Source organism: Nerophis ophidion, linkage group LG24 (assembly GCF_033978795.1).
Source record: "Nerophis ophidion isolate RoL-2023_Sa linkage group LG24, RoL_Noph_v1.0, whole genome shotgun sequence".
In the NCBI taxonomy this organism is placed as follows: domain Eukaryota; kingdom Metazoa; phylum Chordata; class Actinopteri; order Syngnathiformes; family Syngnathidae; genus Nerophis; species Nerophis ophidion.
In genome coordinates this window covers 41,565,268-41,575,829 of record NC_084634.1, presented here as the reverse complement: position 1 = coordinate 41,575,829, position 10,562 = coordinate 41,565,268, and the positions used below count along the sequence as shown (strand labels likewise).

Sequence of the window (10,562 nt, the reverse complement as noted above, 5' to 3'; positions counted from 1 at the left end):
TATCTACTACACAAACACACCTCTACATTATCTACTACACAAACACACCTCTACATTATCTACTACACAAACACACCTCTACATTATCTACTACTCCATTTTTGTTTCATCTGACACCACATGGACAAAGATAAGACCTTCTGGAGGAAAGTTCTGTGGTCAGATGAAACAAAAAGTGAGCTGTTTGGCCACAATAACCAGCAATATGTTTGGAGGAGAAAAGGTGAGGCCTTTCATCCCAGGAACACCATGACTATGGACAAAGAAAAGTGTACCCTATGGAAATCTACCATACCAACTTTATTTATAAAGCCCTCTAAAAACAATCACAGTTGAAGAACAAAGGGCTGAACACCACAAAGAAATAAAGGCAAAGGACAGACAAAAAAAAACAACATTTAAAACAGAAGTAAAAAACACATTGAAATAGCAAATGCAAATTACCCTAAGAACAATTTGTTAGATAAAAAAGCAGTTAAAAACATTTAAAAAAGTTAAAATTTAAAAACAGTTTAAAGTCTCATGCTGGGTTAAAAGCCAGTGAATAAAAATGTGTTTTAAGAAGGGTTTTAAAAATAGCCATAGTATATAAATATCAGGTTTACAGTTGTTCTCGCCTCGCCTGCTGCGCAATAAATAGATAGGTAGATAGATAGATAGATTGGTAGGTAGGTAGGTAGGTAGGTAGGTAGGTAGGTAGATAGATAGAAAGGTTAAAACATCAATGCAAGGATCTGCCAATGTGGATTGGCTGAAATATTGTGTAAATTGTCTTATTACATGTTCTGGTCGAGCCAATTATTTTGAGCACAATGCATGCTGTTCTCGGTCAAAATGTTGACATAGAGCTACAATACTACATTGATAACGTATTTGTCATAAATCTATTTTATTATTGGACTAGACTTTGTTGGCCCTAGTGTGTGAATGTGAGTGTGAATGTTGTCTGTCTATCTGTGTTAGCCCTGCGATGAGGTGGCGACTTGTCCAGGGTTTACCCCGCCTTCCGCCCGACTGTAGCTGAGATAGGCGCCAGCGCCCCCCGCGACCCCAAAAGGGAATAAGCGATAGAAAATGGATGGATGGATGGACTTTGTAACTGCTGTTGCCATAAACTAGAGAGAACTGTTTCCGGGATTAAAAGTAGTTTTGGGTCAAAGTCCTTCTGTACGTTGTCCTCAGACACGAGCATTCATTGAGTATTTCACCTTTTGGGTCTCACCCCATATTGGTGTTTGTTTACGTACATCTTGTGCATATTTGTGTTTGTTTACATACATTGTGTGCATATTTGTGTTTACATACACCCTGTGCATATTTGTTTGTTTGCATTCATCTTGTGCATATTTGTGTTTGTTTGCATACATCTTGTGCATATTTGTGTTTGTTTACATACACCTCGTGCGTATTTGTTTGTTTACATACATTTTGTGCATATGTGTTTGTTTACATGCATCTTGTGCATATTTGTGTTTTTTTACATACACCTGGTGCATATTTGTGTTTGTTTACATACACCCGGTGCATATTTGTGTTTGTTTACATGCATCTTGTGCATATTTATGTTTGTTTGCATACATCTTGTGCATATTTGTGTGTGTTTACATACACCTCGTGAGTATTTGTTTGTTTACATACACTTTGTGCATATGTGTTTGTTTACATGCATCTTGTGCATATTTGTGTTTGTTTTCATACACCTGGTGCATATTTGTGTTTGTTTACATGCATCTTGTGCATATTTGTGTTTGTTTACATACACCTCGTGCGTAATTGTTTGTTTACATACACTTTGTGCATATGTGTTTGTTTACATGCATCTTGTGCATATTTGTGTTTGTTTACATACACCTGGTGCATATTTGTGTTTGTTTACATGCATCTTGTGCATATTTGTGTTTGTTTACATGCATCTTGTGCATATTTGTGTTTGTTTACATACACGGAGCAGCAAACAATATCGTACCTGGTAAGGTCGAGCAACATTTTCGCCACAATGTCATTCATGGCATCAAAAGGCCTCTCGGACCCTGTCAGCCCACCCTTTCTCGGGACTAGGACGTCGCCCTTTGGGATGGACCTGGACTTTTGGCCATGGCACGTATGTGAGATCTTGTTCAACATCTCAATCAGTGCCTGAAGAAGGAAGGAGAACCAGGTTAAAAAAAACAGACAAGATAAAGTAATGTCTATCTACAAACCCTGTTTCCATATAAGTTGGGAAATTGTGTTAGATGTAAATATAAACAGAATACAATGATTTGCAAATCATATCATTTTCAATCCATATTCAGTTGAATATGCTACAAAGACAACATATTTCATGTCCAAACTCATAAACTTTTTTTTTTTTTTGCAAATAATAATTAACTTGGAATTTCATGGCTGCAACACGTGCCAAAGTAGTTGGGAAAGGGCATGTTCACCACTGTGTTACATCACCTTTTCTTTTAACAACACTCAAACGTTTGGGAGTTGAGAAAACTAATTGTTGAAGCTTTGAAAGTGGAAGTCTTTCCCATTCTTGTTTTATGTAGAGCTTCAGTCCTTCAACAGTCCGGGGTCTCCGCTGTCGTATTTTACGCTTCATAATGCACCGCACATTTTCTATGGGAGACAAGTCTGGACTGCAGGTGGGCCAGGAAAGTACCCGCACTCTTTCACTACGAAACCACGCTGTTGTAACACGTGGCTTGGCATTGTCTTGCTGAAATAAGCAGGGGCGCCCATGATAACAACATATGTTGCTCCAAAAGCTGTATGTACCTTTCAGCATTAATGGTGCCTTCACAGATGGGTAAGTTACCCATGCCTTGGGCACTAATGCACCCCCATACCATCACACATGCTGCTGGCTATTGAACTTTGCGACTGTAACAATCCAGATGGTTATTTTCCTCTTTGTTCCGGAGGACAACACGTCCACAGTTTCCAAATGTAATTTGAAATGTGGACTCGTCAGACTACAGAACACTTTACCACTTTGCATCAGTCCATCTTAGATGAGCTCGGGCCCAGCGAAGCCAGCGGCGTTCCTGGGTGTTGTTGATAAATGGGTTTTGCTTTGCATAGCAGAGTTTTAACTTGCACTTACAGATGTAGCGACCAACTGTAGTTACTGACAGTGGTTTTATGAGGTGTTCCTGAGCCCATGTGGTGATATCCTTTACACACTGATGTGGGTTTTTATGCAGTACCGCCTGAGGGCTCAAAGGTCCGTAATATTATCGCTTCCGTGCAGTGATTTCTCCAGATTCTCTGAACCTTTTGATGATTTTACGGACTGTAGACGGTAAAATCCCTAAATTCCTTGCAATAGCTCGACAATTTGCTTACAAAGTGGTGACCCTCGCCCCATCCTTGTTTGTGAATTACTTATCATTTCATGGAAGCTGATTTTATACCCAATCATGGCACCCACCTGTTCCTAATTAGCCTGCACACCTGTGGGATGTTCCAAATAAGTGTTTGATGAGCATTTCTCAACTTTATCAGTATTTATTGCCACCGTTCCCAACTTCTTTGTCACATGTTGCTGGCATCAAATTCTAAAGTTAATGATTATTTGCACAAAAAAATGTTTATCAGTTTGAACATCAAATATGTTGTCTTTGTAGCATATTCAACTGAATATGGCTTGAAAAGGATTTGCAAGTCATTGTATTCTGTTTATATTTACATCTAACACAATTTCCCAACTCATATGGAAACGTGGTTTGTAAAAACAAACCTGATTTCCAACAGGCAGGACATAGTCCGCATTCTCTGTGAGCTCTCTCATAGCCAGGATGCTGTTGTAGGGAGATATGATGACATCGTCCTCTAAGGACGGGTAGACGGGGGTGACAATTCGACACACTTCAGGGAATTCGTCCTTGAGAAGGGAGAGCACTTTAGTCCCTAGCCCGGAACCTGTACCTGGGGTCACAAAGAATATATGCTTGCTTGACGTCTTTGTGAATTATACAGTTGGGAGGGGATTCATATGCTCCCATTCCTAGGTGGATCTCTCCTGGGTGGGTCGAGGGCGGGGGGGGGAAATCACCCTGCACCCTATACTGATCCAATACAGGCCTGTGCTAGAATTACTCATCAATAATATTATACCTGTATAAGAGCATAGCTTCAATATATACGTATCAATCATTCAATTTGCTATTAAATGAATATGCTAACTGAAATCATTGTGATCACCGATGACGTGTGAAAACAGTCGTGTAAACTTAACACAAACACACACACACACTTGCACACACACTTGCACAGACCCGCACCAGTGGGAGTAAATAATAAGAAAGAAAGAGAGGTTGTAACTACAAGTTACTGTAACTTTTTTCAACAGTTGTGAAGTTAGTGTAGTGAATCACCTACTAAATTATTTAGATGATCCATTTAGTTACATTACAGCAGTGCTTCTGTTCTTGGCTGTTCCAGTCGTTTAAAAGAGCGATAGGAAAGAACTAGGAAGGAACAGAGTCCTGAAAGAAGTAGTTCATAAACGTAAAAAAATCAGGAGAAAATGAAAGTGCATCGAAGGAAATGGCTCTTAAAATATCGCTTACATCATCTTGAGGAATACAAGCAGACCATGCTTGTGTCTGCAGTGATGACTTTGGAAAATGTTTGTTTGAACATTTGATTTGTTTGACAACCTTTCTGTGATGAGTTTATTCTCTACTATATCAGTAGTGTTAGAGAGCAGAACAAAGACAATACATCACATTAGTTTGTCTTCTTTTTTGGTTGCTATGCCTAAATATAACAAGTAAGGTCATGTTAAGTCCTAGTAATAAATATTGTAATTGCTGGTCCAATCCACTGTAATTTGGTGACAATATTCATAACAGAAACTAACAGCTTAGTTGATGTTGTGCAGGAAAGGCAAGTACTTTATTTGACCTCATTATAGTGTCTTGGTGATATCATGGTGAACATACGAATAGGATTAAAACAGTAGATGAATGATCCTCATCATAAACTGAATCTTGATATCGCTAGCAAACATAGCTGAACAACATCTACAGCTAAATACTAAGTCAAAACATATTTAGCAGGAAATCAACTGCAAACAAACTTTTTCTCATTACAGCAGCACGGCACTCGTTATGTCAATCAAATACGCTAATTAGACATGCATAAATAAGTCCAACGTTGTCTTTCACAGATTACAGCAACACTAAATCATTTTTCAACCTTCATAAATTATTTCCATAACTTTTGGGACAATACATGGAGTTAAAACTAGTAAAAGCGGTGACCCTCGCTCCGTCCTTGTTTTTGAATGTCTGAGCCCCCACATGTTCCCAATTAGCCCGTTCACCTGTGGCATGTTCCAAATAAGTCCTTGATGAGCATTCCTCTACTTTCTCACTCTTTTTTGCCACTTGTGCCAGCTTTTTTGAAACATGTTGCAGCCATCAAATTCCAGTTCGAGCGTTAAACATCTTGTCTTTGCAGTCTGTTCAATTGAATATACGTTGAAAAGGATTTGTTGTATTCTCTTTGTATTTAGCATTTACACAAGGTGACAACTTCACTGAGTCACGTGACAGGACGTGGTCGATGGCAAGCAGGAAGTTGCAGTGTCTTACCTCCTCCCATAGAGTTCAGAAGGAAAAAGGACTGCAGACAGTCACATTGTTCTGCTGCTTTTCTCAGCTTGTCCACTATCTTTTCTCTGTAGGTTGACCCATACGTCATGTGTCCAACGGCCCTGATGGGAAAGAAGAGTAGATACGTTGTAGATAGTAATGCATTGTCTCTGCATACTTTTCACCCAGCACATTTGCTCACATTTTCAGTACAGCCATAATAAATTCATAAAAGCAGCAAACTTCATGAATGTTTTTTGTGAGCAACAAGTATGTGCTCCAATCACTACATCACAAAAAAATAAGAGTTGTAGAAATGATTGGAAAGTCAAGACAGCCATGACATGATGTTCTTCACAAGTGTACCTACACTTTTGACCACCACTGTATGTATTATTGCATTTGAACAATTGTGTTGTTGATAATAGAGGTAATTGTTGTTTTTATTCAATATCATTAGTGATACTTCTATTGGTGTTTGTATTAATCTATTTGTAGTTTAATAATGTTCATTGTCATTTCTGTGTTACTAATATTTATTAACTGCTTCTTTGCTATCACTGTTACCATCATATTTGTACATGTCCTGTTTGCTGATGTTGTTCTATTATTGTTGTTGTCTCTTTGTCTTATCATCCCCTCCCCGTCTTCCTTTTTGTCCTCTTTCTATCCCCTCCTGTTCCAAATAATAATATAAATCCATTTCATAAAGTCTAATTCAAATACAGAGGTGGGTAGAGTAGCCAGAAATTGTACTCAAGTAAGAGTACTGTTACTTTAGAGGTGTATTACTCAAATAAAAGTAAGGAGTAGTCACCCAAATATTTACATGAGTAAAAGTACAAAGTGTGTTGTGAAAAAACTACTCAAGTACTGAGTAAGTGATGAGTAACCTGTTCCTTTAATGATGACGGCAACAAGTAATGCACAAAAACATAAAAACAGCAATGAACAAATTCAGAGCCAGGAATATCTCTTATGCAACTAAAACAATAATGTATATTAAATAATATATATTTGATTTTACACTGTATTAAAAAAAAATTGAAAATGAATTTTACCTTTGCAAGCTCATGATACTATTGGCAAAGTTTTATATTCATAAATGTAAGTTTCTCAATACCAGACCTATTTTTTGTGCCTTTAAAAAAGATTTTAAACTCTACATTAAAACACTAACAACCAAAAAGCTGTGAAAACGATGATGCTGTGTTCCAAATTTAAGTTATTTCCTGAGATTGAGTGAGCCTATGGCTTTGCACTTTGTTTATTTTATATATAGATATTTATTTATATATATATATGTATATATATATGTTTTTTGCATTCTATTTTAGTTACTTTGAATTTCCAACAGTTTTTAAACTGTTTTGTACTGTTTTTGTACTTACTTTGATTATTATTTTCAACTGTTTGTTAATGTTGAAATTTATAAATAAAGGTTTATAAAAAAAAGTGTTCAGTTAATCATGTGACCGCCTGGCTCTGGTTGATTGGTGAAAGGGAGTCAAACGTCACCAGTGACTGCATTTGATTGGTGAAACGCAGGCATGTGATGGATCCTACTTTGAAGGTCTGTCTGACAAACCAAAACAATCAAAGCGTGCATTAACAGATCGATAAAAATCAGTAGCGAGTAGCGAGCTGAATGTAGATAAATTGAGCGGAGTAAAAGTAGCCTTTCTTCTCTATAAATATACTTAAGTAAATAAAACTACTCTTAGAAGTACAATTTATCCCAAAAGTTAGTCAAGTAGATGTAACAAAGTAAATGTAGTGTGTTACTACCCACCTCTGTACAAATAAGACAACAAGAGAAGTATCCCACACTAAATATATAGATCATCTACATCTACTGTATGATTTGTCCGAGTAGCTGGACAGGACAACATTTTAAACAATTTCAAAAATGATTGACGTGGACAAATTTATTGAGTTCATTTTCATTTATTTTCTGATTGGTTTATTGACTGTGGGCCCAGGCCTCGCTACTGTAGAGCCTATCCCAGCTGCTGGTTTATTGACTGTGGGCCCAGGCCTCGCTACTGTAGAGCCTATCCCAGCTGCTGGTTTATTGACTGTGGGCCCAGGCCTCGCTACTGTAGAGCCTATCCCAGCTGCTGGTTTATTGACTGTGGGCCCAGCCCTCGCTACTGTAGAGCCTATCCCAGCTGCTGGTTTATTGACTGTGGGCCCAGGCCTCGCTACTGTAGAGCCTATCCCAGCTGCTGGTTTATTGACTGTGGGCCCAGGCCTCGCTGCTGTAGAGCCTATCCCAGCTGCTGGTTTATTGACTGTGGGCCCAGGCCTCGCTACTGTAGAGCCTATCCCAGCTGCTGGTTTATTGACTGTGGGCCCAGGCCTCGCTACTGTAGAGCCTATCCCAGCTGCTGGTTTATTGACTGTGGGCCCAGGCCTCGCTACTGTAGAGCCTATCCCAGCTGCTGGTTTATTGACTGTGGGCCCAGGCCTCGCTACTGTAGAGCCTATCCCAGCTGCTGGTTTATTGACTGTGGGCCCAGGCCTCGCTACTGTAGAGCCTATCCCAGCTGCTGGTTTATTGACTGTGGGCCCAGGCCTCGCTACTGTAGAGCCTATCCCAGCTGCTGGTTTATTGACTGTGGGCCCAGGCCTCGCTACTGTAGAGCCTATCCCAGCTGCTGGTTTATTGACTGTGGGCCCAGGCCTCGCTACTGTAGAGCCTATCCCAGCTGCTGGTTTATTGACTGTGGGCCCAGGCCTCGCTACTGTAGAGCCTATCCCAGCTGCTGGTTTATTGACTGTGGGCCCAGGCCTCGCTACTGTAGAGCCTATCCCAGCTGCTGGTTTATTGACTGTGGGCCCAGGCCTCGCTACTGTAGAGCCTATCCCAGCTGCTGGTTTATTGACTGTGGGCCCAGGCCTCGCTACTGTAGAGCCTATCCCAGCTGCTGGTTTATTGACTGTGGGCCCAGGCCTCGCTACTGTAGAGCCTATCCCAGCTGCTGGTTTATTGACTGTGGGCCCAGGCCTCGCTACTGTAGAGCCTATCCCAGCTGCTGGTTTATTGACTGTGGGCCCAGGCCTCGCTACTGTAGAGCCTATCCCAGCTGCAGTCTCCTATCAGCCTAACCTGGATGTTTTGCAATGTGTGAGGAATGTGGAAGAGCCCACAAGAAGCAACACATGTACTGTATGTAGAAATCTGCTCCATTTGGTGTTTGCTTGTGATGTCTCACCAGTTGTTGCCTGCACCTGACACATCTGTGAGCAGCTGAGTGCTGTGGAACACATCTCTCAAAGGGCCCTGAAGGATCTCACTGACCACACCTTCCTCCATGTCCACCAGCACTGCCTGCACACACAATGTTGGGGATTGCTCTTTCATGCGTGCTTCAGGAGGTGGCTAACACACTGTTTCTCAAATAATGGCTCAGGACTAGACTCCAGTCTTCATGTTGGAACCATACACAAACCTGCAGCTAGGTGCTCAATCTGGTCAACAGTTGCCTGTTCTACACAGAGCTGCTCCCTTTCATGGAATGTCCACTTTCCAAGTACTCCAGTGTTTATGCCCGCAGGAATCAACGAGGGAATCGTTAACAAAACTGGCAAATGATTACCAGGAAGCGAAACCCCAGAAACCGATTCTCCACAAGAACTAGTGATGCCGTCCTACGATACCCAGTTTCTGGGCACCCTGTTCAAAGCTAAGAGCTATCTTTATATCTGTGCCTATAATTAATTTACAGATGTCTTTATTCCTTATCTAACACATTTAGTAGTCTTATCCACTCGCTCTCTCTCACCACTTCACTTTCAGCTAGCTAGCTGCTAAGCTAACGTAGTCCCGGTCCAAAGCCACTGCGCACCGAAGACAGCAAGAACTGCATCCATTTATCCATTTTCTACAGCTTGTCCCTCCCACGGTCGCTGGAGCCTATCCCAGGTGCACTCAGGCAGAAGGCGGTATATACCCCGGACAAGTGTCCAGACTACATTCACACACTAGGGACCATTTAGTGTCGCCAATCAACCTATCCCCAGGTGCATGTCTTTGGAGGTGGGAGGGGCCTACTCCCGGGTGCATGTCTTTGGAGGTGGGAGGGGCCTATCCCCAGGTGCATGTCTTTGGAGGTGGGAGGGGCCTATCCCCAGGTGCATGTCTTTGGAGGTGGGAGGGGCCTATCCCCAGGTGCATGTCTTTGGAGGTGGGAGGGGCCTACTCCCGGGTGCATGTCTTTGGAGGTGGGAGGGGCCTATCCCCAGGTGCATGTCTTTGGAGGTGGGAGGAGGTCTGTGTCTGCCACTTAGAGCAGAGTCAATCAATCAATCAATGTTTATTTATATAGCCCTAAATCACAAATGTCTCAAAGGGCTGCACAAGCCACAACGACATCCTTGGTTCAGATCCCACCTAAGGGCAAGGAAAAACTCACAACCCAGTGGAATGTCAATGTGAATGACTATGAGAAACCTTGGAGAAGACCTTAAAGGTAACTTTGTAACTTTAGAAGCCGCGAGCACATTTGCTAGCGTTAGCTGCAGCCAGCTGACTAGACCAGATCGTAGTAGCCCCAAGCGGCCTAGAAGTGACGATGAACCGGTTAAGACGTATTACAGATTTAGCCCTTTAGATAGTCCCACACCCCAGTCTACCAGACACCACACCTTAGTCATAGTGGACTCCATCACCCGGGACATACAGTTTAGTAAACCAGCCACAACTAAGTGTATTTCCGGGGCCTAAACATCTGATACTGAAGCTAATCTTATGGAGCTAACTTGCAGCAGGCCTAGCAAACATGTACAACAGGCTAATCACACCACTAGCTACTCGAACATAGTTGCATACCTCGGCTCCAATGACACTAGGATGAGACAGTCAGAGGTTACAAAGAGGAACATAGCTAGGACTTGTAATCTGACTAGAAAGATGTCCAGGCATGGAGTACTTGTCTCTGGCCTGCGAGAGGCAATGATGAGAGCTGG

The 10,562-nt window shown here is 41.6% G+C and overlaps 2 protein-coding genes across 16 annotated transcripts in view; one reads left to right on the top strand and one right to left on the bottom strand.

Moving 5' to 3' along the window:
* Positions 1-10,562, top strand: part of LOC133542339 (ovarian cancer G-protein coupled receptor 1-like) — a 621,591-nt gene that overhangs the window by 462,440 nt on the left and 148,589 nt on the right. The gene's annotated exons all lie outside the window — the stretch shown is intronic.
* Positions 1-10,562, bottom strand: part of LOC133542033 (tubulin epsilon chain-like) — a 35,980-nt gene that overhangs the window by 16,306 nt on the left and 9,112 nt on the right. For all 8 annotated transcript variants that reach the window (XR_009804034.1, XM_061885830.1, XM_061885829.1 and 5 more), the window contains 4 exons: positions 8,810-8,925; positions 5,592-5,713; positions 3,731-3,918; positions 1,967-2,136 (listed from right to left, as the gene is read on the bottom strand). Coding sequence is in view for 7 of the 8 variants with exons in the window: in XM_061885830.1 (XP_061741814.1) it covers positions 1,967-2,136; positions 3,731-3,918; positions 5,592-5,713; positions 8,810-8,925 (596 nt within the window). In the remaining variant the exon portion in view is untranslated. The remainder of the gene's footprint in view (positions 1-1,966; positions 2,137-3,730; positions 3,919-5,591; positions 5,714-8,809; positions 8,926-10,562) is intronic.